This window comes from Mus musculus, chromosome 9 (assembly GCF_000001635.26).
Source record: "Mus musculus strain C57BL/6J chromosome 9, GRCm38.p6 C57BL/6J".
Lineage (NCBI taxonomy): Eukaryota > Metazoa > Chordata > Mammalia > Rodentia > Muridae > Mus > Mus musculus.
Genome location: NC_000075.6, coordinates 37,255,945 through 37,281,702, shown reverse-complemented (window position 1 = coordinate 37,281,702; position 25,758 = coordinate 37,255,945). Strand labels below are relative to the sequence as shown.

Here is a 25,758-nt window from a genome sequence, read left to right as displayed (position 1 = left end):
CCTGACCATGTTTTGGGGAGGACTGTGGAAGGACTTTGGAACTTTGGGCTAGAAGATCAATTTGCTGTTAAGAGCTCTTTGGGATGTTGTGTAGGAGCTTGGAAGATAATGTTGAGAACAGTGCAGAAGATGGAGGCCTGGCTTGTGTAATTTCAGAGGGAAAATTAAAGACTCTTTTCAGGGCCATTGCTATTTTGGATTGTGAAGATTCTGTGGTTCTGGTTAGCTGGGGCTGAAGAATCAGCTGTGATTAACAAGATACCAGAACTACTAAAGCAAAAACTTTGCATTACTGGAACTATTGATGCTAGTTAGCTGGAGCTAAGAAACTAGCGGTGATTAAAAAGAGACCAGCATCATTGAGGTAACATCTTCTGGGAAGTGTTTTTTGAGAGCACAGAGGCTGTGTTCCAGAGATAGCCAAGGTTGTATCTCGTGCTAGTGGGACTTGGTAATGTGTAAGGGTCACCCAGGTGGTACTGGTTTTGAAGGCATGAAGGGGTCACGCAGAGCAGCTGAGGCTTGGCCCTGTGAGAGGCCATGGAAGGCCATTGGTGAAGGTGCAGCCTAAGTTGCAATTGATGGCCCAAGACTGAAGGGGTCATGCAAAGGATTTGAGGCTTAGCACCATGAATAGAGCCTATGAGAGGCTATTGTTAAAGCCAAGTTACAGTGGAAGACAGCATTTTGGAGATGCCAGTACCAAGAGATGACTACCAAGAACAGCAGCAGCAGTGGAGTACAGGTGGCTGGAGCCTAGAAGACAACGTGTGTGCTACAAAGGGCATGGCTGGAGAAGTGACCCAAGCTCTTGGAGGAGCCCAAAAGATCGTGAGGTGGATCCCAGACATTGGATGGTTGGAGTTTGATTTTTGCTTTTGATTGTGACTGTGCCCTGATATTTTTCCCTCTTGAAGGAAGGTTTTTTAGTGAAGCCCACAGTTAAGAGACTTTGAATTTTAAAGTACTTTGTATTTTAAAAGATACTAGATATTTTAAAGGGATTGAATTTTTAATATGTAAAGACTGTGGGACTTTTAAAGTTATTTAGATCTTGGGGATGAATAAGAACTAAGGGTTGAGGCTTACTAGTGATGTGTTTGTGTGTTAAGTTGACAAGGGTTCAATTGTACTGGCTAATTTTGTGTCAACTTGACACAGCTGGAATTATCACAGAGAAAAGCACTTCAGTTGGGAAATGCCTCCACGAGTTCCAGCTGTAAGGCATTTTCTCAATTAGTGGTCAAGGGGGAAGGGCCCCTTGTGGGTGGGACCATCTCTGGGCTGGTAGTCTTGGGTTCTATAAGAGAGCAGGCTGAGCAAGCCAGTAAAGAACATCCCTTCATGGCTTCTACATCAGCTCCTGCTTTCTGCCCTGCCTGAGTTCCAGTTCTGACTTCCTTGGTGATGAACAGCAATGTGGAAAATGTAAGCTGAATAAACCCTTTCCTCCCCAACTTGCTTCTTGGTCATGATGTTTGTGCAGGAATAGAAACCCTGACTAAGGGGGCTGGAGAGATGGCTCAGAGGTTAAGAGCACTGACTGCTCTTCCGAAGGTCCTGAGTTCAAATCCCAGCAACCACATGGTGGTTCACAACTACCTGTAATGAGATCTGATGCCCTCTTCTGGTGCATCTGAAGACAGCTACAGTGTACATATAATAAATAAATAAATAAATAAATAAATAAATAAACCCTGACTAAGACAGATTCTTACATAAAATGCTTTACTAACCAGTTTTCATTTCCCTTTGAGAACCAATTTATATAGGTGATTAAAAGATGAATTCATGTCAGTAAACATGAATACTTTCTGAAGATGCTCTTAGATTGATGATCTGATTTTGTGATTCTCATTTTTTGAGGGCATTTCTTGAGTAATTTGGATCAGGAAACTAATTTTAAATAATGGTTTTAGAAAATTAGAATTATGGGTTTTTTTCACTTTCAGAATTAAGAAAAAGAAAGAACAACAACGCTATGCTGAAGAGCAGAGACTCCTAAGAATGAACTGTCATGAAGAACCTTATTCAGAAGAGAAGATAAGTGATGTGTTAGCCCAGTTACAACTGGAAGAAATAAAAGGAGCCAGAGAAAAACAGCAACAGAGAGAAAAAGAGTACATAAGGTGATTTTAAACATTCTGTGTGAAATTCTCAGTCTAGAGGCGACCTAGTAAAAAGTAGGTATTCTCATATTCCTTAACAAATTTGCTTTAACTTGGTGATGGTGGCCCATGCCTTTAATCAGGAGGCAGAGGCAGGTGCATCTCTGAGTTCCAGGACAGCCAGAGCTACACAGAGAAATGCTGTCTCAAAAAAAAAAAAAAAAAAAAAAAAAAAAAAAAAAAAAAGTCAGAGACACTGCATGCCTTCTCATACTTTTCTTTATTTAGGATGCATGCTCCACTACTATTTTGATTGGCTAGCAGCTGTTGGGACTAATACTGCATTTTCCTAGTGCCATGTCCCACCCACTACATAGAAAGACTAGAGGTACAGAGGAAAGAAATCTAGCTATAAAATCAGGTATATACATATTATTCTCCTAGTAGTTGATTTACCTGACTGCCCTGTATTTTTATAGATATGTAGAAGCTTTACGAGCCCAGGTCCAGGAGAAGATGAAGCTTTATAATATCACTTTACCTCCATTATGCTGTTGTGGTCCTGATTTTTGGGATGCTCATCCTGATACCTGTGCCAACAATTGCATTTTCTATAAAAACTACAGGGGTAAGTTTCTTAAGGAATAGTTGAGTCTTAATAGCAATTAAAATAAAATATCTATATATAGTAACTTAAGAGAATTTTATTTTTGCCTTTATAAAACAAATATGTGGAACAATGAAAATTATTGCAGTTTAATTTCTGATTGATCCTGCTTATGATGGAGACATGTTTCCAGCTCATCACACTGTATAGAAGAGGACTTGGATTCCAAATCTTCCTTTAATTGAACACTATTAAGAGATTGTTCTTGCTAGGTAGTAGTGCACATTCCTTTAAACTCAGAACTTGGGAAGCAGAGTTAGATGGATCTCTTAGAGTTCCGGGCCAGTTTGGTCTACAGAATGAGTTCCAGGACTGCCAAAGGCTACACAGAGTGAGCCTGTCTTGAGAAAAAAAAAGTTTGTCCTTTATGGGTAAATTATGAGTCTGTTATCTCCATACTTTAATGGTGTCTAATACAGACTTAAAAGCATATGCCCATATTAGACTGTCAGTTCTTCTGGGGACACTAAGAAAGATGAGAAGCTTTATCAAGAGTCCCAGGCAGAAACAGTGGAGTGAGTCCTTTCTGTAATGTTTCCTGCCCAGCAGTAAGTATTGATTTATAGAACATAGGAACTTTGTCAACGTCATGTAAACACTCACTGAAAATGTTGCCAGTATTTATATACCAAAAATGCTTCATCTGTGTGATATAATTTATCGGTCCTCCTATGAGTACTTTAAAACTTCTTATGACAATATGAAATGCATGACATATTTTATATACTTCTCCCTAGTTCAGGACACACTCCAGCCTCATCAAACTTCCTCTTAGACTTTTTGTATCTCATACACTTGGTTCTCTACCTATAGTCCTTTTTTTCTTTTCTCCTGTTTATGCCTCAAAAGCCCACTTACTTACTTTCTTTCTTTTGGTTTGGATTTTTTGAGATAGGGTTTCTCTGTGTAGCTCTGGCTGTCCCACTTTCTTTCTTTCTTTCTTTCTTTCTTTGGTTTGGTTTGGTTTGGTTTGGTTTTTCAAGACAGGGTTTCTCTGTGTAGCCCTGGCTGTCCTGGAAATCACTCTGTAGACCAGGCTGGACTCAAACTCAGAAATCCACCTGCCTCTGCCTCCCAAGTGCTGGGATTAAAGGTGTGCACCACCACTGCCCGGCAAAAGCCCGCTTTAAATGGTACAGCTTCTCACATCTTTCCAGGGTTCCCTAGCTGTTCATTCATATCCATCTTCCTATTGTGATGACATTTTACATATGTCCGTGGAAGCACTTCTTATTACAACTTTATTTGCTGCCATTTTCTATAATCTCTTATCTTTCCTCACAGAGAGTTAGCCTCTATTTCCAGTACTCAGTAAATATTTATTCTGTAGCTGGAATGAATGCCCATAGCATTTTTTGGCAATGAAGCAGTGCTAATAGGGAAAAGAAGTAGGAGAGCCACCTAGAGTCTAACTTTATTCATCGCTGTGCAAATCTTCATTTGCAGCATATAATCGGGCATTGCATTCAGTCATCAATTCTTCTGATATCTCTGAGGGGAACGCAACTCTTCGAAATGCCATTCGTAATTTTGCTTCTGCACATAGACGGACTCCAAAACAAAGTCTCCAGTAAGAGTCTGAAATCAGTACCAATGACTGGTAGTATTTCTACCTTCAGTTAAAATCAACCACAAGAATTACATAGAAAAGGCTGTTAATATGTATACAATGTATTATCTGGAAGGAAAGCAAGTCCACGTAACTGTCTATCTACTTTGGGACCAACATTGAAAGCTGATTGCCAAACTTGTCTCTTTGGTTTAAACCTTTGTGGAACCTGTTATTTTTAAAGTAGAAAATTAGAAAAGTAAGGTTTCTCTTACTTTTTTGCTGGACATTTTTTAAAATGTATTTTAAGCTTTTTCTTTAATTAGAGAAACTCATGAGAAATCTTAGACATTATCTTACTGTCATCCTTCTGAAATTGTATTTTGAATATTGACAGTACTGAAAGAGTCTGAGCTCTAATGCTCATCTATAGTGCCATTGGCTTTTCTACTTTTATATAAGAATTAGATGTGAGAAGAATTTGAATTTGGCATACATTTTTTTTTTAAAATATTTCTTCCCATCTCTTTTACTTTTTAAATGACTGCCTTGTTTTTCATTCAGTGACATTGGATATAGGACTTTAAATTTTATTTTATATTAAATTTGTTTGAGGTTTTCTTTATTTATTTTTATGTATATGAGTGTTTCCTTCAGTGTAGGTACAGAGGGCTCAGGAACATGAATTAGCTCAGGGTTTCTTTGCTGACAGCAAAGAATTCTACAGTTTGTCTAAAAATTACTGTATATCTACTGTACTTAAATAACGTAAGAAAAAAACCCAACACTTTATGCTAACTTCTCTTTTCACAGCTAAAGAGTGTCAGCAAAATGCTGTCATGTAGAAAACCACAAGACAACCTGAAGCTACTGGAAGCCACCACAGTGTCAACAGTTCCAGCCTCACAGTGCACCCCTGAGCTATAGCCCTTCCAAAAGGCATTTTCCCCACGCCAAGCAAGGAACATCAAGAGTTTGTTTCTGAAATTGTGTTTACTTTACAAACTATAGATATGTTTTATGTCCAGTTTTCAATTTGGGCCTTAGAGCTAATATTGATGTTAATATCACCTCACAAGCTGAAAGCATAATGCTAGAAGCGTAATGCTAGAAATGTCTTCAAATTCCTTGTCATACCAAAAGCAAAATGCAAAGAAAGGAGAACACAAGAGCACCTTTTAATTTTAAAGTGTTTGGAAACATGTACAGCTTGGATACAATTTCAGAGCTCCAGACACACATGTCCTTGTCATGTAAGCCAGACGCTTTGAGAAGCTGCAGTGGGACTGTGGTTAGATTCTAACTTAAACCCAATGAGGGCAATAGACACAGCTCAAATAAGACTTGCGGATCATAGTATTCCCCTCTTTATGGTATGTGCAAGGGGACATATAAACATTTCTAGTTGTGCATGATGGTACATGTCTTTAATCCCATTACTATGGAGGCTGATGCAGAAGGATCAGGAGTTTGAGGACAGCTGAGCTACATGAAACTGTCTCAAAAAAAATTTTAAGCCAAATAAAATAGTTGTTTTTCCTTCTGCTTCTGTTGCTATTCCTCATCTTCTTCCTTCTTTTTGTGAACAAATCAATAGGATCCTTTTTACTGTCAGACTTTCCCCTTGATTTGTATGTGTGATATCCTTCTATTTCTCCCTCTGCTTCACCACCTCACTGACACAGGGCTGCTTTTCTTTGCTACTTAAGCTGTTCAGCAGCTCACTCAACTGTTTTGTTTGTTTGTTTGTCTGTTTGTTTGACCACATCTACAAATAGAGATTCCCCGGATTTGTGGTTTTGATCTTAGGCCAGAGTTCTGAACAAAACAAGATGAATGCAGACAGTGCTCTGTGAGCAGCTGTAGTGCCCATTTGTGCAAACCACCTGGAAGGTGGTCTACAGTCCTTCATTTTCCAAATGGAGGGACTTTTGTCCAACTTCGTCACTTCATAGTTTTAAATTTCCCTTCTGAGGCATTTTCTCCATTTTTTAGAGCACTTAAGTAAATCCTGCAATATTGGGAAGGACATTGGCTCTTCTCGTGGTCTTCTCTGCCTGTCTACATAAAGAAGGTGTAAGCAGTCATAAGCTTTTGGTTTCTTGGGTCACTTTTAGTCATCCTGATGTATTGTTCTCTAGGAAATGCAGAGCACAGCACAAGGTTCCCTGCCCTCAAACTAGCTCTATCTATGATAACCAACTTTTATATAATTGTTACTAATTAACAATGTTAACAATAAATAATGGCAGTCTTTCTGGAGTCTTCCCACTCTAAAAATCCCATTCTAAACCTAGGTAATCATTAATCTATTTCTTTTATGTATAAATAAGTCTTTATGTGAGTCATCTTATAAATGAAATATACAATATGAGCTCTTTTTACTGAACTTTTTCAGTTAGCCTGATGTCAATACTCATCTGTGTTGTCAGATTCATTAATGTGTTGAATAGTATTGATAGTAATTGTAATGATAAAACTATTTATCCATTCATCCACTAGTAGACATTTGGGGAGTTTTCTACATAGTTATTATGAATTCTGCTATGAACAGTTGTTCTCAGGATTCTATAATACATGTTTTCGTTTCATGGTGTATGGGAGTAAAATTCTGGAGTCACCCAGTAGCTTTGTATTTAACTTTTGACAAACTACAAACTGTTTTCCAAAGTAGCTGTACTATTTTTCACTCTCCAGAACATGTAAGGAAAGGCTCAGTGTTCTTCACCAACATTCATGTCTTAGACAGGTGGCTGCGATGTGGTGTTTCACTGTGATTTTAAGTTCCTTCTAGCAGTTGATATTGGTTATTTTTTTCATGTGCCTGTTGGCTGAGTGGGTTTGTCTTTTGAAGATGTTTGCCAGATACTTTTCCAGCTTCATAACTGGGTTGTCTTTTTATTATGGAATTAGGTTGTAGAAATTTTAAATCCCAACTCAGGGTTTCTACACTGCCTTTGACCATTTTAGTTCCCAGATAAAACACACACACAACCTTTATATTTACAGTAAGCCTTAAATTGCACAAGAGCAGGGCAGATACCTGCCCTCTATGCTATTAGAATCTACTTTCTTATGATAATCCCAAGTTATTACTTACAATGTTTCATCTAGGCTGCTCTTAACTCCAATTGGCCAGCCTTCAGGCCAACGTTTTTATGGCTCACCTAACCCATGGCTGCTTCTCTTCTTCCTACACTTCCTCTCTTGGTTTTCCTCAGACCCCAAGCCCTGGAAACCTAAACCTTACCTCTGTCTCTTCTGCCTAGCTATTGGCTGTTGGCATCTTTATTTACCAACCAGAAATAGCTTGGGGTCAGAGTCACAGGTCTTTGTGAGGACTCCAGATCTTGGGATCCACCACTTAGCATTATAATAGATAGCAAGACCAAACCTCAACAGAATTAGAAGAGCTCCTAATGTAGTCTACACACAGGTCCTCTATGAGCTGGATCTTTTGTATTTGCTCCCATTCTGGGGATTGATTTTGTTTGTTTGTTTGTTTGTTTGTTTTTTGACAGTGTCTCACTGTTGTTCTGGCTGTCCTGGAAGTCACTTTGCAGACCAGGTTGGCTTTGAAATCACAAAGATTTCCCTGGCTCTGCCTCCCAAATGCTGGGATTAAAGAGTGTAATACCTACTTCTTTTCACTTTCTTAGTCATTTCTGCAGCTTGTAGACTTAATGATATCTAATTTTTATATATTTGTGGCCTGTGTTTTTTGCTATAGTCTGAAAAGCCATTCCTTGATCCTGGGCCACAAATGTTTATCTCACATGTTTTGTTACAAGTTTTAAAAGTGTTGGTTTTATATTTCAAGTTACTATTCAGTTGGGGCTAATGTGTGTCAAAGGTCATTCTTTCACATGTGGATACCTAGTATCCCACTATCACTTGTTAAAGACGACCATTTGGCACATAGAATTGACTGGAAACGTCAGAGCTTCCTTGTAAGATCTCTGTTGTGTTCCATTCATCCTGTGCCTGTCCTTGTATAGAATATTTCTACAATACTATAACTTTGTGATAAGTTTGAAGTTGACAAGTGTGAGCCCTTTTTTTCCTTTTTTAAAAAGATAATTTTACTTTTCTGAGTCCATACATTTCCATATGAGTTTTAAGGTCACTTTTCTACCAAAAACAAAACAAGACAAAACAACAATAACAAACAAAACAGCAAAACAAACAAACAAACGAACACACAAAAGAGTAGCTGGATTCTGATAGGAAACATACTGAATTCCTGATTAACTTGTGAATAATTGGCATCTGACCCATGAACATGGAGTGAGATCTCATATGTGTATGGCTTTAATTTTTCTTGGCTATGTTTTACATTTACAGAGGACAAAAATTGTATGTAGGTTAAACATGTTCCTAATGCTATTATATTGATGTTATTGTAAACGAAATTACCTTTTGTCCCTTTTTTTTTTCCAGTTTGAGCCTGGTCTTATGTAACTTAGGCAGGCCTCAAACTCAGTATGTAGTCAAGAAGAGCCTCTCCTGTTTCTATTTTTTTGAGTGCTGAAATTATAGGCATGTACCACCATACCCACTTGATGCAGTGCTGGGGATTGAACCAGGGACTTTGTGAGTACTGAGCAAGAACTACATCTTCAGCCCAGAATTTTGTTTTTTAATTATAGTTGTGGGGCATATTGTGTGTGTGTATGTGTGTGTGTGTGTGTGTGTGTGCGCGTGTGTGTGCGCGCGCGCAGGGGGGGGGAGGGGGGTGACACTACTGTTTAAATGTGGAGGTCAGAGGTCAACTTCAAAAGTTGGTTTTTCTCCTTCTACTGGGATCCAAGGATACAACTCAGGTTATCAGACTAGTTCACCCAGTACTTTTATCCACTGAGCCATCTCTCCAGTGCCAGCCAAGAATATTTTATATGTTGAATCGTGTCATCTTAAAATAGAACCTTACTTCCAGCTCAGCATTTTGTTTCTTTTTCTTGTCTAATTACTAGTCTTGTTACTGGTTAGAACATCATGCACAAAATTGTACAGTACTTTAAGAGCAAAGAATTTTTAAATCTTCATGGCATTTATCAGATTTGATGATGTTCCCTTTAATTACTAGCTTACTGGGTGTTGTTATCCTGGAATTGTCGGGTTTTATCTGATTCTTTCCTGCTTCTAGTAGTATTATGTATTCTTTGGTTTTTGTTTTTTCTTTTTTTGGTTTTTTGGTTTGTTTTTCTTTTGGGTGTTTTTTTGTTGTTGTTTTTTGTTTTTTGATCAGGGCCTTGCCATGTAGACTAAGCCAGCTTCAAACTTATGCTCTTGCCTTAAAAAAAAAATTAATTGCTTTTCTTGTGTTAATACAACATTATTTTCCTAAGATACTTTGTATTGACTTTTATTTCTATAGGCCTCACACAGTTTTTTGTTTGTTTGTTTGTTTGTTTGTTCTAAGTCTGGTTTTCTGAAACAGGTGATTTGACTTTTGTGAGCTCAAGTTAGTAAAATGATGATAAAATGACCATTGAATATCATTACAAAACTTTAAGTCGTTTAGTTTCAGTCTATATATAGAAGTTTCAAGATTGATGTCTTAGGGTTGTATTGCTGTGAAGAGACACCATGAGTACAGCAACTCTTATACAGGAAAACATTTAATTGAGGCTAGCATTCAGTTTTAGAAGTTTAGTCCATTATCATCTTGGTGGGAGGCATGGCAACAGGCAAACATGATATTGAGAAGGAGTTGAGAGTTCTACATCTCGATCAACAGGCAGCAGCAGGAAGAGTGACACTGGACCTGACTTAAGCATTTGAAACCTCAAACCCCACCCCACTGACATTTACTCCAACAAGAACACACCTTCTGGTAGTGCCACTCCCTGGTAACCAGCATTCAAATCTATGAGCCTATGGAGACCATTCTTCCACAAACCCCCATAGAGGTGAATGTTCTTGAACTGCAGTCTGGTCATATGTTAACAGTGGCCTGTGGTGCCATCTGTGACTTATAGAAGTCTCAGAGTAATAGCATTGATCAAGAAGAAGCAAGCCACCTGTCACACATGATGGTAGTGTGGTGAATTCTGTTTGAAGTGATAAATGTGCTTTGGAAGGAAATCTGGAATCCAAGTTTCTTGTTTTGTTCCTAAATTTGCAAGACTGTTGTCCTGGCTAGTTTTATGTCAACTTGACACAAGTTAGACTCACCAGAGAGGAGGGAGCCTCAATCGACAAAATGTCTCCATAAGATCTGGCTATAGGAAAACCTGGAGGGCATTTTATTCACTGGTGATTGATGTGGGAGGGCTCAGCCCATTGTGGATGGTGCCACTCCTGAGCTGGTGGTCCTGGGTTCTATAAAAGAGCAAGCTGAGCAAGCCAGGGGGAGCAAGCCAGTAAGCAGCACCCTCCATGACCTCTGCATCAGCTCCCCCTCCAGGTTCTTCCCCTGCTTGAGTTCCTGCCCTGACTTCCTTTGATGATAAACTGTGGTGTGGAACTGTAAGCAGAATAAACCCTTTCCTTCCCAACTTGCTTTTGGTCATGGTGCATTATCACAGCAATAGAAATCCTAATTAAGACAATGGGGAACCAAAATTTGCAGGGTAAACTTGAATCACCTTCCTAGATTAGCAGAGAACTTTAAGGAAGAAGAGGCTTAAAGATAAAAACTGACCCTAAAGAGATGGATTTTGATTTTTGGAGCAGGAATAGTTTGTGGGTAAAGAAAACGATTAGGTTTGGACCCAGGATTTAAAGTAGTGTGTGGCTGAGGAATGTCTCTCAGAGTGTTTGTTTAGCATGTGTAAGGCTGGGAGTTTGATCCCAGTACTGATGAGTGTGTGGCAGGGAAGGAGGGAGGGAGGGGATGGATAAGTAAGCAGGGTAGAAGGTAGGCATTTCAGTCGGAAAAAAGAGACTGAATAAGAATGAATATTGGTGTCTGGAGAGAGGCCTCCATGATTAAAAGCATTGGCTGATCTTCCAGAGGGCCTGGGTTCAATTTGCAGTACCCACATGGCAGCTCATAATCATCTGTAACTCCAGGACTAGTAATCTGATGCCCTCTGCAGGCTCAGGCACTGCGTGCACATGGTGCACAGACATACATACAGGCTAAACACCCACCCATACACATAAAAATTAAAGTAAGAGAATGAATAGTCCTTGGATAGCTGTTCATACTTTCTGTATGTGTTTCCTCCTCACTATTATTTGATGGCACAGCTTTCTCTAGGCATGAAAAAAATAGACAACAGGGAACCGTCACAGCTCCCACCATTTTATCTACACAGGCACACTTGCCTGTCCCTACTTAATCCTGCTACTGTGGGGCTCTCTCATCCTGTCTTATCCCATCCTGTGGCTGAAGTGAGTCCCCCCATCTCCTCAGTACTTCTCTTTACCACATCATTAATTTCTCCCACACCAGGCATGGTGGTGGCACATGCCATTATTGCCAACACTCAGGAGACGGAGTCAGACAGATCTCAAGAGTTCAAGGCCAGCCTGGTATATAGAGCAAGTCCCAGGACATCCAGAGCTACACAGAGAAACTGTTTCAAAACAAAACGAAAGTTTCTAACATTCCTGTAGGTGCACAGAACTGTTGTAATTTTTTTCCCATATGGAAAACCAGCCAACTTAAAAAAAAATGTAGAAGAGAATAAAAGGGAAAAAACTAACTTGGTTTACCTGATATACTTTCAGTTACTGCTAAACAACTTTGCTTCCCTTTAAAACAACATTCCTGAGTTCTCAGTACTCACTGCTCCTTCTTATGTTCTGCCTTATACCGTCTGTCTTTACCACTCTAGTGAAAACATTCTTTAGATAGGGTGTGGTGGTGCACACACTAAGGAGGCTGAGGCAGCTGGACCCTGTGCTCCAGGCCAAAGTCACCAGTAGCTTCTACATTGCTAAATCCAAAGGTCGTTTTCAAACTTCATCCTAATTATCAACAGAATTTAACATACGTGATCCATCTTTTTTTTTTTAATCACCCTATCACCTGGCTTCCCCACCACCAAAGTTCTAATTTTTTTTCTGTGTTCATTTTGAAATCTTTTTTTTAAATTAGGTATTTTCTTCATTTACATTTCAAATGCTATTCCAAAAGTCCCCCATACCCTCCCCCCCCCAACTCCCCTACCCACCCACTCCCACTTCTTGGCCCTGGCGTTCCCCTGTACTGAGGCATATAAAGTTTACAATACCAAGGGGCCTCTCTTCCCAATGATGGCCGACTAGGCCATCTTCTGATACATATGCAGCTAGAGACATGAGCTTTGGGGGTACTAGTTAGTTCATATTGTTGTTCCACCTATAGGGTTGCAGACCCCTTTAGCTCCTTGGGTACTTTCTCTAGCTCCTCCATTGGGGGCCCTGTGTTCCATCCAATAGCTGACTGTGAGCATCCATTTCTGTGTTTGCCAGGCACTCTTCTGTCTTTCCTTCCCCTTGCTCCTTTGAGCTTTTTTCTAGGTCTGTGGGTTTAAGTATCAACTATATATGAACAACTTTGAAATTTATTTTTCTGGCTCCTGACTTCATCTCTCATCTCCAGATTCATACATTTGGCTGCATAGGTAACATTTCTGTACGGTTGGTTTCCCAAAGATTTCTGCTTTTCACACTTTACCCACTCTCAGTTAATGACAGTTCTGCCCAAAACCTTGTAGAAATCATTGGCTCTTCTCTTTCTCTGATCCTTCATCATTCCATTAGCAAATGATGCCACGTGTCTACCTTCAGAGTTTTATCTCTAGTTCCTGTTCCCACTGCTTGACATGTTCCAAACCATCTTTCTTGTGGATTACTTGTGAGTTTCCTAACTGTGCTCCCTCTCCTCCACTCCCCTCTTTCTTCCCCCCCCCCCCCAATCCCATAATCCATGCTGGCCTTAAACTCTCTTTGTAGCCAAGAATGACCTTGAATGTCTCATCCTCCTGCACCCAATGTCTCAAGTGCTAGGATTACAGGTGTGCTGTACTATACTTAGCTCTAACTTTAGCACATCTTCCTCTAAAGCCAATCTTCCCCTCTCCATCTCCTAACAACACAGTGTATACACACCCCAGTCCACTTTAAGTAACTTAACAGCAAATGTTCGTTATTATACTCCTATCCATTTCAGTGAATGCTATTTCCATCTAATTTATTTTCACCAAAAATTGTGGAGTCACTCTCCACTCTTTCTTATGCACACAGGTTTTATTGGTTTTATCCTTAGAATACACTCAGAATTCAACTGTTTTTTTACAGTGCTTGTCCCATTAAGGTAATGCTGGTCCGCATCACCACTGAGTTTCCCCTGAGTTACTAAAGCAGCCTCCTATTTGTTTTCCTTGCTTCTGTTTATGTGCAACTCCTACATTGCTTCAGAATTAGAAAGATCGTCCTGCCATGCCACTCCTGCACAAACTCTCCTTTGTCTATGGATTTTTCTCAGAAAAGGCTTGTCCGTCCAGTGTCATGCAGGACATGACAGTGTGATTTTAGGCTGATCTGAGGCTTTTCTCCTGCCTCTTTCCTCTCTGCTCTGATTAGCCACCCTGACTTGTTCTAACTTGGGCACTCCAAGGACAATTTTGCTTTAAGGATTTCTCATATGCTGTTACCTTTGATAATATTTAGCTTGCATCCTTCATCTTTGGTCAAATGTAGTTTATCATGAGGCCTCCCTAATGAACTAAAGTGCCCCTTCCTACTCACCCCTGACACACGTGCTCTACATTCTCTCTTTAAATGTTTCCTTTATGCTACTTAGCCTGTGGGGTGGAGTATTTGTTTTGTTTTGTTTTGTTTTCCTTTCCACTGGATTGTATACTTTTATTTGTATTTGTTAAATTCTGGTATAGGTCCCCAATGTTAAGGTTATACCTGATACTTATTGGACTCTCTGTCAATATTTATTAAATAATTAAACTTGTCTCCCACCCCCTTTTTTTCTGTGTTCTGTTTCATTGTTTTCAGTAGAATGTCAACACAGAATAATTGCAAAATTCAGCTGAGCATAAATGGAGGTAGTACTTAAGTATAATAGTTTTAAATAGACATTTAACCACAACTCAAGTCCTACAAGCATCCAGACTCAGGGTCAGAATAGCAGAACTGCCTCACCTCGGGACCTCTAATGGTGGCATGATCCCCTCATTTGGAGTGCCTGGAGAGAATGTGATCTTACTGAGCCCCTTCCTAGGACTTTCCTATCCTCTCTCTGTAGACTTAGTCTGGCCAGAATAAAGACCGTTGGAATTTATTAAAGGTAATTCTTCATGATAAATAGTCTTATTTAATGTAGTATTTCCTCAGAGAAGTCACTGGGGCTCATTTTGCCTTGTTTCACATTCCCTTGTTGCTGCTGTAGCTTAGGTCAAATAATTTGATGTCTCTGGGCAGTGATTTTTGATAAACTAAGAGGACTGTACCGTGTGATTTTGAGCACAGCTCTAACACAGCGTGCATGTGTTCTGTTTTTACTTTTGTCCTCACTCTCACATTTGTAGTTAATTTGCTCTTCTGCTGAGCATAGACTACTGGTAGATTTGACTTGTCAGAGATAAGGCTACAACAAGGTCTCTGCTGCCCACTGATCTTGTCAAAGTGCACCAGAAAAGCAGAAGCCCTTACAGTTAAGGTATGAATTTAGCCACAGGGCTACAAGCATTGAGAGCTCAGCTTCAGCTCTTACCCAGAGACATCCTTCATTACCCACCAATGACTATGCCAAGAAATAGCTCTGTCAAAGAGGCAAGTTTAGGATCATGTACTAACAGGGATGTCTGCCTGTTCCCTTGTGATAACAACCAACAAGAATTTCTAGCTAGTCCAACCTTTGTGAGCTTGTTCCAGATGCTTCAATTTAGGAAATGTCTATGTTCTCTCCCTTGTATTGTCAGTTATTACTTAATTATCCAGGCCTCACCCTTACCTTTTTAGCCCTTTTATGATGGGCAGGAATTGGATGTCAACAACTTTATTGACCACCTACTGTAAGCTAAGATTAGAAACTGCTTCTGCCTTTTAACCATTTGAACTAGAGAGAAGGAAATAACAGGTATCACTTTTGTATTCCACTTTTAGAAGCAAAATATTTCCTCTAGTTTATCTTTTACATGTAGTCATCACTTTATGTCTCATTGTAGGTATTTTCAGGTTTCTCGGACCCCCCCCCCAAAAAAATTGAGAGATTAGAAAATATAAAGAAAGGCAAAAACAAATGTGTATCCAGCTCTTTGTGTTGGGTGAATTTTTTTAAATTTGTTGCTTTAGACTTTTAAAGCTTTCTTCAAGTAAAAATAAGTGATCCATGTCACAATGCTCTCAGTATTGCTAATAATCCTAAAGGGGTATGCTATGTCAAACACACAAATCAGATTCTAAAAATTAAGGTATTTGGTGTTGCAGCAGGAGTCATCTCTTCTTGGCCCCTATCTGAAATTTTGGCCATATGCTTCCCCACGGGCTCCGGTAGCTATAGCACTCTTCAGTGGGCCAAGCATGGACAGGTCATCCATTGTCTGAGTCTCCTAACCCTCCTAGCATCGCAAAAAGGAAAGAAACTGAAACAGACAATGCCTCTCATAAAGGATTTCTGCAGAAAGAAAAGGGAAAGGGTTATAACTATATCAGTCTTTTAGCATTTTTTAAAAACCCAGGCTCAGGAAAAAAACTAAAGGATAGCATATAATTCTGCATAAGTAAAAGCCACATTATACCTTTAGTCACAGTACAGGAAGCAGAGGCAGACAGATCTCTGAGTTCAAGGCCAGCCTAGTCTGCATAGTAAAACTTCGTCTCAAAAAAGTTAATTTATGGGCTGGAAAGATGGCTCAGCAGTTAAGAACACTGACTGCTCTCCCAGAGGTCAAGTTCAATTCCCAGCAGCCACATGGTGGCTCACAACCATCTGCTATGGAATCTGATGCCCTATTCTGGTATGTCTGAAGACAGAGACAGAATATTCATATAAATAAAATCTTTTTTTTTTAAGTTATAAGCCAGGTGTGGTGGTGCACACCTTTAATCCCAGCACTCAGGTGGCAGAGGCAAGCAGATTTCTGAGTTCGAGGCCAGCCTGGTCTACAGAGTGAGTTCCAGGACAGCCAGGGCTATACAGAGAAACCCTGTCTCGAAAAACAAACAAAAAAAACTCCAAAAAAACAACAACAAAAAAAAAGTTAATTTATTACACAAAACAGATCCTGAGTCCTAAAACTCTCAGGATCCATGATATATGATAAATTAACTTTGACTCATCTAGAACAGTATTTAACATGTGTGTTAGAGAATGGTCACTTTAAATCTGGTCTTTCTTCTTCACCGTCATGGCAATCTCTGCTTCCTTCCTCTCTCCTCAAAGTCACACCTCAGTCTATCTCCCCAGACATGGGCCATTGGCTCCTTATTGATTGATCAAAAACCAATTGGGGACAAGGACTTTCACCATTTGGTCATACAGATTCCCAGTTTGGGGAGCCAGATTAATTCAAAACATTAGAATCAATCCCCAACAACTTGGCGCTAAAGCAAATGTCCCTGGGTTCAGTCCTCAGCACCACAAACCCAAAAGGAAAAAGAAGCCAGCAATGAAAAAGAAGAGCTCTATATCAACATGGACGTGTACACTGAGGTAGGTATGAGTGAAATGAAACTTAGCCTTGAGAGCCATCCTAATTCAGCAAAACAGGACAAAAGAGCTGATTCAAGTTAAGTGGTAACAAAGCTTGATAATACTGAATCCCGGGGGCAGGCTTGTGAGAATCATTATGCTCTGTTTTATTTTGTGGTTGAAGGCTTTATTGTTTGTTTGTTTATTTATGTAATTTGCAGCATAAGTCTTAAGCCTGTAATGTTATGTTACCTGCCCCTTGACCCTCTCCCCGTATAAGGAGATTTGAAGGAGAAAGTGTTATTTCACAGTTTTGGAACTTCTGACACAAGCGTTTTCAGATAGTGAATAGAACCTAGAAGCTGCAGACTAAATAGAAATGAGGTTCATGCTAGTGGCTGGGTCCATATGGAGGCTCCCTAGCATAGCTCACACCATGAGTAATCAGAGAGGCACCTCATCACCTGGTTTTATGAAGTATGCCTGTGATTTCCCAGCCCTATAAAAGTTGAGAAATCAAGAAAGAAAAGCCATAGAGAACTTAGGTAAAAATGAAAAGGACAAATCGGTAGTTTAGTAAAAACATCTCTGAAATTGTTGGCTGACATGGGGATAAAAATATCTATTCCATTTAATTCAAAGATGCTAAAAAATTATTTCTATTTCTGTCTTCCCTCTAAATAAACTCTCTAGAAACTAAAAATTTGTACTTTGGTGTCATGTAAGTCTATAAATGTTTTAGTCTAGAAACACTTCCCCATTTTAAAAATAAAATTAGCTTGTTTTAGAAATGGGATCAGTTTTCCTGTAAAACGGCCCAGGTTCCAGATTTCTGCTTCCTTATAAGTATGGCTTGTTTCTATTAAATGCCAAAATTGTCCTTTGGTATGGAAGCTCTTTCTTGCATTATCTTCAGTTTGTACTCCTGTGGGATAGTTTGTGGAGTGGTTAAGATGTTGATTATGTTTCAAATCCTAGTCCTTCCTAATGCCAGCTGAGTGACCTTGAGTCAGTTACTGAAGGTATCTGAGTTTTAAATGGGAAAAACAAAACTCCATAGAATTCTGAGAATTCAGTGAGATAGCATATGTACAGTGGCTAGCACATAGTAAGTAAAGTGAATATTTTACACTAACAGCAGAATTACTATCTCCAGTATCATTCTTAATACCATATGTGAATATCCCTATACAGCCATTGTAGATGTTCTTTAACAATTAAAGAGGCAAGGCCTTCTCTATAACACAAGCACATTGGTCCATTGCTGTTTCAGCGTCTCTTAATGAGCTGAGCTAATACAAGTACCTCTAGTATGGCTTTTATGTTACTGCCTAAGTAAAGACATTTTCTATGTTCCTAGGTTATGATGACATAGAATTTGACCATTTGATTTTATTCATTATTCCTATAATAAGTCTACTTAGCACAAAAAAAAAAACAAGTTTTTTTGAAGGTGGAAGATGAAGGAAGAGAGTTTGCCAAATAAGTGGGTGTGCCAATTAAATTGCAAATCAGTCTGTCCTCCCTCTTGCTCAATCTGAGGGTGAGTTGATGCCTGTTTGTAAATCCTTCCTGGTTCAAAGCTGTAGGTACCCTCATCAAAGGAGATCCACCCACCTTTGAATTGCTAAAATTGAGTTATGGTTCAGCCTAAAGAGGCCAAGCCTACCCTATGTTCCCATGTGGGCACAATATTTTCTCTAAGGAATTAAAAACATTTTGTCATAAAGTAAAGGTACAAGAACATCTTTTTCTGTCATGCATCAGAACATTGTATTGTATACAAGGCAGCTTATCAGGGAGGGAGACTGAAGAGATATCTCAGGGGTTTAGAACACTGGCTGCACTTGTAATGGACCCGGGTTTGATTCTTACCACCCACATGTTGGCTTAGCCACCTGTAATTCCAGCTACAGGATCCAATGTCCTCTTCTGACTTTTGCTGGCACCAGGAGCACACATGGCGTACATACATAGATGCCAGCAAAACATTCACATAAGCCTTAAATGCTTTAAGATGAAAGGAAAAACTGTAATACCACTCTTGTCTTTGAGGGGCTGGTATCAGCTAGTTTTTCCATGTGGCTCTAACTCGTTCTTACCCTGTCAATAACTTCAGTCATTCACCTTAGATACAGTGGAGCCCAGAAGAGGGTTACACAGGTACATGAGGAGCAAGAACTGAGAATAGGACTAACAATGGGAAAGCAAAGGGAGAGTCCAAAGCAAAGTGGGATGGAGCATAAACTAACACAACAGGAATGGGCAGTTTAGCTAGTCATGAGTTCGTGACAACAGTTGCTGCTTATTATTCCTTTGTAGATTTACATGTCATGGATCAACCTGGAAGTCCATTGATTAAGGAATGTGTCTGACACAGACAAGTGATGATAGCTGAAGACAGTTGATGCTCAGTAAATATTTATCTCTTGCTTCCCATTGTTTAAACCCCTTTTTTATTACCTCTTCCTCTTGACAGTTGCCAAGATGGAAATGTATAGATGAGTGGCTCATCTACATATAGTTTATGAATTAGTTTGGCTCTAGAAGCGTAGTACAGTTGGACCTGCATTTCTATATACTTTCCCACTGAGGCAGCAGGAACAGGGAATTGGCTCAGGCTATTATAGGTGATATAATTCTGTTTGTCTGACATCCAGGAAATGATCTGTGAGGCCCCTTTATGTGCCTGTGTTAGCCAGGAGCCCTTATCTTTGTAGTTGGGACTAGAAATCTTGCTAAGATGGGCTTAAGTTGGGTGTTGCCCCTTTGTAAATCTCATGGGGTTGATAGCCTCTCCTTGGGGCTTTAGAGAGCTGGGAGCACTTAGGTCAGTTGGTAGGAGTGTCCCTTAGGATTAACTGGCTTTTGTTTGAGTGAAGTGCCCTTTGAATTTTTCAACTTTAGACACTAACTTCCTTTGAGGCCAAGTGCTCTGTGAAAACTTGCCTGATCTCTTGTGGCCAGAAACTTCCCAACACAGTATAGCTACTTAAACTATTTAGCACACAGCCATTTTACTTGATAACCATTTATAGGTTTTTGGGGTTTTTTGTTTGTTTATTTGTTTTTGTTTTTTAAAGATTTACTTATTTTTATTTTATATGTAAAGATGTTTTGCCTTCATGTATGCCTGTACCACTTGCATGCCTGGTACCCCTAGAGGCAAGAAGAGTGTGTCAGATCTCCTGAAATTGAAGTTACAGATGGTTGTGAGCCATCATTTGAATGTTGGGAACCAAACCTGGCTTCTCTGAAAGACCAGTATACTTTTAACTATTGAGCCATCTCTCCAGCACCAGGATTGAATGTTTTAACTCAGGGCATTGCTACACAACCCTCATTCTGTGTAATGTAAGGATGTGTTAAGAACCTGGAAAGCCCTGTCATATTTTTTGCTTTTTTCAAGTGATGTCTGTCCATCTCTATAGCTAGAGCATGGTTACTATAAACTGGGAAAGATCTTGTTCCAGTTCATTACTAGGAAGTAGGGGCAGAACTATTTACTAAAAATGCTTAGAAAAATGATTAGGGCTTGAGAGTAAGAATTTCTGACAAGATAGATCTCAAATCAGGGAATTTAAGTCAACCCTACTTAACCCCTGAGGCTTGCAGCCTGCCTGCCTGTTAGGTCATTTACACGAAGGCTGGCCAATATGTATGCATGTCTCTGTCTCAATATATCATGTTTTGATCCAAATAAGCAACACACAATCCAGATAGAGAATAACTCCATCATAACCAAGATCCCTTGTGTTATGCTATAAACTTAAACTCATATTTTCCCCCTCATCACCATCCCTAACACCATCATCTTTATATCCTTTTCATCTTCATAATTTTTCACTATAACATATATATATATATATATATATATGAAATCATGTACTTTTTGGCTTTTTGATGGGACCATTTAACTTTTGGTTTGTTTTTGTTTTTTTCAAGACAGGATTTCAAGACATCCTGGCCATCCTGGACCAGGCTGGCCTCACATTCAGAGATCACTTTGCTCTGCCTCCTGAGTGCTGGGATTAGAGGTTTGTACCACCTACACCAGGCTCATAACAATTTACTTATTGAGGAACATTTATAAATTTTTGCTGTTTCGATAAGCTGCTGTGGACATTTATGTACTGGGTTTTGTGTGGATAGAAATGGCCACTTAATCAGTATACATTCCCAAGAATGAAACTTAATTATATGGTAAGTACATTTCAAACTTTCTTTTTTTAATTAATTTATTTATTTTATGTAGATATGAGTGTACTGTAGCTGTACAGATGGTTGGTGCCTTCATGTGGTTGCTAGGAATTGAGTTTCTTTTAAGGACCGCTGCTCACTCTGGTCAACCGTGTTCCCTCAGGCCCAAAGAGTTATTTATTATTATACATAAGTACACTGTAGCTAACTTCAGATGCATCAGAAGAAGGGATCAGATCTCATTACAGGTGGTTGTGAACCATCATGTGGTTGCTGGGATTTGAACTCAGGACCTTCGGAAGAGCAGGGAGTGCTCTTACCCTCTGAGCCATCTGAGCCCACATTTCAAACTTTAAAAATGACTCTGTGTACACACATGCATGTGTGTGCCATGGTGCACATGTGGAGATCAGAAGACAACTTTCGGAAGTCAGTTCTCTCCTTCCATCATGTGAGTTCCAGGGACTGAGTCCCGTTCTCAGGCATGGCAGCAAGTGTCTTCTTACCTGCTAAGCTATCTTAATGACTCGCAGTTTACATTTCCTAGGAAAATGACAGTATGTTCTGGGGGTCATGTGTTTGTTTTTGACCTGCTCTGCTAGGTGTCAATGGGTAAAAATGGAGGTTGCCTACTTGGTCCTCACTGTTACCCTTGTGGGACCAAGCACACCTCATTACTATTAAGATGGGTGAGAATTCTGACTAGGCCTCTATTGGCAGTCATGTGGGAGGAAGGATGGACCTTCTCTGGACTTCCAACAGTACTTTGGTGTATGAGTTGGAGTACTCATCATCACTGGAAGGAGGTAAAGGTTTCTTCGAGTTTGAAGTTCTCAGATGCCACCTCAGGGCATGGGGATCTGTTGTAGACAGGTGTGAGCAGAAATCTAGGTCCCCTCCAGTCTTGGCTAACAGGAGTGAAAAGCGATAGTATTCTGTGTTTGTTCGGAGTGGGCTGCTTATTGCTTGGCTGCAGTTTGCTTGGTCCTTGGACTGGACATGGTTAACTTTTCTAGGCACTTCCCTTCCTCCCTCCTGGCAGTGTCTGTGTCAGCCTAGGTTTAACCTAGAATTCTGCCTCTGCCTCCCAAGTGCTGGGGTTTCAAATACGGACCACTAGGCTCAGTATTTTGAACCCTTCATGAAACCCTCTTATCATAACAGCTTGTTGTCCAAAGGATACAATTTCAACCTGTTAGCATGGTCATTCACTGCTCTTAACTGTCTCACTACAGTTAAGAACAGTCATAACTTCTGTAGTTTTCCACAGTGCACACGTGCTATGCACACGTGCCCCTCCAGCTATGCAGAATTTCCTTCAGTACCATGCTTTTTGTGGTATGTTGTTTTGCAGATGTGCTCTCTGGTTCCCACCTTCTCATCGTCTCTACATGGTAAGCAGCTAGCCATTCCTCAAATCTGAGCATGTTACATATAGTGAAGCTTTCTGATATTAAGAACTATTTGATCCCACCTCGGGATTATCCTTACCTGTATGAATACACTCTGTAGTGTGCTTTCTTGTTTGCATCGATTTACCAACTTACCCTTGAGGTGGGACTGTGCTATACATCTCTGAACTATTCAGCTGTAAGTTCTTTGGAGTTAGGCACTAAGCCTGTCTTATCACTTTGTCCTCTGCCTAGCATAGAACGGACACTGAGCAAATGTTTATTAAATCGGTAAATGGATGAATTATTACTTTCATCCAAAGACCATCTGCAACTTATGAGACTAGGTCACGGAGACAAACTCCTTCTTACCATTGCCATTTGCTTCTTCTTAGTTTTCCCTTAAACAAAGCAACTTTGAACAATTATAAAATTAAGCACTCATGCCACACTGTTCCCCCTTCTATAAGGACTTTGAGGTTGTGCTGTTTCCGTTCTGCTGGTCTACTAGTGTCCTGAGGAGGCTGGATACAGGAGCAGCAGCAGATGTGGTGTGGGAAGCCAGTTCTTCAGGATACTACTTACCACCAGTCCAGTCTTTGGTGAATTGAAACCCTGTTTGTAACTACTTTTATCAAGGCAGAGCTTTTCCTGGATAGACATTTCAGAAAGGTAGCTTTCATTGAGTGACATAGCATAGGTTTGTTTTGTACACAAGCACACTGTGAAGGATTTTGCAAGACAAACCTGTGCCACTATACACATCAGCTCTTGTAAGAACTCTGATCCGATGTTTAATGCACACATAATTTCTCTACCTACAAGAATTACTGAACATGTCAGGCACTATTACACATTTTCATATAAGTAACTTATAGTTCTTACATCTGCCTCATACTGCAGGTGTTACTGTCCATGTTTTGTAGCTATGGAAACTGAGAATAAGAATCGATCCTGACTCTAAGTAGTGTTTTGTACTTTTAGTGTCCATCTCTCAATGAAAAAATCCTAGTATTATATTTCTTCCAATATCCTGACTTCCTGCCCATTGGGTCACATCTCCTGAGACAAAGTTCTTCTATTGTCTGCTTTATAAGACAGAAATGGAAGAAGGGAAATGCATTTTTAAGGTAATGCTTATGTGTGTGTGTGTGTGTGCTGATATTTTATGTTCTTCAGCCTAGTAACTTCTTTTGGCATTTGGTCGCTAATATTCAGGAGCATTCAAGGCCTTTTATCCCATCCATAAAACCAAGGAAGACACTCATTGCTAAACAGAAAGCCTAGAAAGTCGCATGGGTGATCAGTGAAACTCAGAAGCAGCTGAAACTGATACTTGGTGGCTAAAATGGCTAATACCATTGAGTGTCTTCATCCCACGTGCCTAATACTGAACCAAGTAATTAGAGGGCTGCCGGTCAGGAGTTAGGATCTTCTCCTTTGGTGGCTGACTGAGTGGCTCCTCCCTTCCTCATTTCTTCAAACACCGGTCACATCTCACAGGGTTTGAGAACATGCTGTGTGGGGGTGTCAGATACAACAGGAAGATGAGACAGGAGTGGAGAGGTGCTGTTAGTGGGGAGAAGGATTACCTGGGTTGTAATATCCCTCTGTGTCAGTCTCAAGCAGCAGGAAGCAGAGAGCATCCAGGTCACCTACAGGAGCAAGTGATAGACATGCCCCATGTGCCATCCTAATGCCTGGACAGGGAGTCATGGCTCGAATCCATAGGCAGCAAAGACTGTTTGAGCTCTGCTCCTTAGTACTTGTTGGCACATAATGGGGCATACATACTCTTACAGCCTCAGAGCACTTAGAGTAAGAGCTTATGAGCACCGTACAGTTCCAGCACTCAGCAGATGCAACTATGGAAGATACCAGCACACCTCTAGAAAAGCATGTGAAACAAACAGTGTGACTATCTTTCAAGTGGAGAGACAGCTGTCTTCCACTGCTGAAGTCTAGCTAGCACCACAGAAGCGCTGGCAATAGTCTCTCCATTCTTCCACTGATGTCTACTTACTGAATAACCTCGCATGGCTGCAGCTTCCTTGGTTCATTTGTATGGCAACCAGATCCTTCTCTTAGTCCTCTAGAAATCAGTAGCTGCCATTCTGAGGATGCCAGCTCACTCTGTGTGTCTTCTGTTTAATCAGGAGTGTTTGCCACCTGGGTTTGAAGTGCCCAGGGCAGATGAGAGCTTAAAGTCATGTTACCTATTTTGATACCCATGTATGCCCCACTTCACTAAATGGTAAAAAAGGGATGTGGAGTTTATTTATTTAGTGTGTGTATGTATGTCTATTTTATTTGGTACATTTGCCTGTGTATGCACATATGATGGCCAGAATAGGACCCTGAGTGTCTTCTGTCATTCTCCATTATTGTCTTACAACAGGGTTTCTTACTGAATAACAGACACTCGGTTTGGGGGGCTGGCTGGCTGGCCAGTGAGGCTTTCAAGCTCTACTTGTCTTCCTCTCCTAGTGCTGAGGTCAGTGGCCTGGGCAGCCATGCCTGCTTTTTTATGTGCATGCTGGAGATTCAAACTCCGGTTCTCATGCTTGCACAGGAAGTGCTCTTACTGAGCCATCTCCCTAGACCCTGTACTTAGGGATTTCACTGAATTGTACTACATGATACTCTTGGTTTCCAGCATTTTACACGACATGGCATTTGTGCCTCCTGCCTATTGCCTTCTCCTTCCTCTAATCCTTTACCCCTGCCCTTGACTTGTTGCCTTTATTTCTGGCACTAGACCCATACTCCCAACTGCTGGTATTATCCAAGGGTTTTATAACTCTGCTTACCCTTTTTCTGCTTGATACCAGGGCTGACAAGCCAAGCCCATTATCCTGAGTCCACTGTTTGGTGGAGTTGTTACTGCACCTCCTTGACCTTGCTCTGAATACTGGACACTCCTAAGAGTTAGGAGTGGGTGGGGTAAGGGCTAAACCCATTCCTATTTTATGTACTATTAAAAAGTTTACTTTTGAGGCGAATACTTTCCCTTTCCACCCTCAGTATTTTGCCCTTGGTTTCGTACACAAGAATCTCGTCGCAGCTTCTTTTTATAGGTGGAAATTTACTCTGAATCTTTAAGCTAGAGGCAGTCATTTTTATGAGCACGGAAGACCCTTGTAGCTCTTCACTGCCACCTGGCTGCGTGCCTGGAAAGTGGAGATTGGAGTATTGGCAACATAGTTAGTTACTGGCTAGTGGAGCTTTAGGAAAGCTCCAGCAGACTCAGTGAACTCAGA

General features: G+C 40.3%; 1 protein-coding gene and 1 pseudogene across 11 annotated transcripts in view; one reads left to right on the top strand and one right to left on the bottom strand.

Moving 5' to 3' along the window:
* Ccdc15 (coiled-coil domain containing 15) overlaps nucleotides 1–14,241 on the top strand; it is an 82,757-nt gene extending 68,516 nt beyond the window's left edge. For 8 of the 11 annotated variants that reach the window (XM_006510341.4, XM_006510338.4, XM_017313387.2 and 5 more), the window contains 4 exons: nucleotides 1,953–2,129; nucleotides 2,588–2,736; nucleotides 4,222–4,345; nucleotides 5,138–14,241. In XM_006510341.4, coding sequence (XP_006510404.1) covers nucleotides 1,953–2,129; nucleotides 2,588–2,736; nucleotides 4,222–4,345; nucleotides 5,138–5,141 — 454 coding nt within the window. In that variant the 3' untranslated portion in view covers nucleotides 5,142–14,241. The remainder of the gene's footprint in view (nucleotides 1–1,952; nucleotides 2,130–2,587; nucleotides 2,737–4,221; nucleotides 4,346–5,137) is intronic. The other 3 variants (XM_030244389.1, XM_006510339.4, NM_001081429.2) reach the window with 2 other exon arrangements.
* Gm18329 (predicted gene, 18329) lies at nucleotides 5,873–6,445 on the bottom strand (annotated as a pseudogene).
* Nucleotides 14,242–25,758: the final 11,517 nt, after the last annotated feature.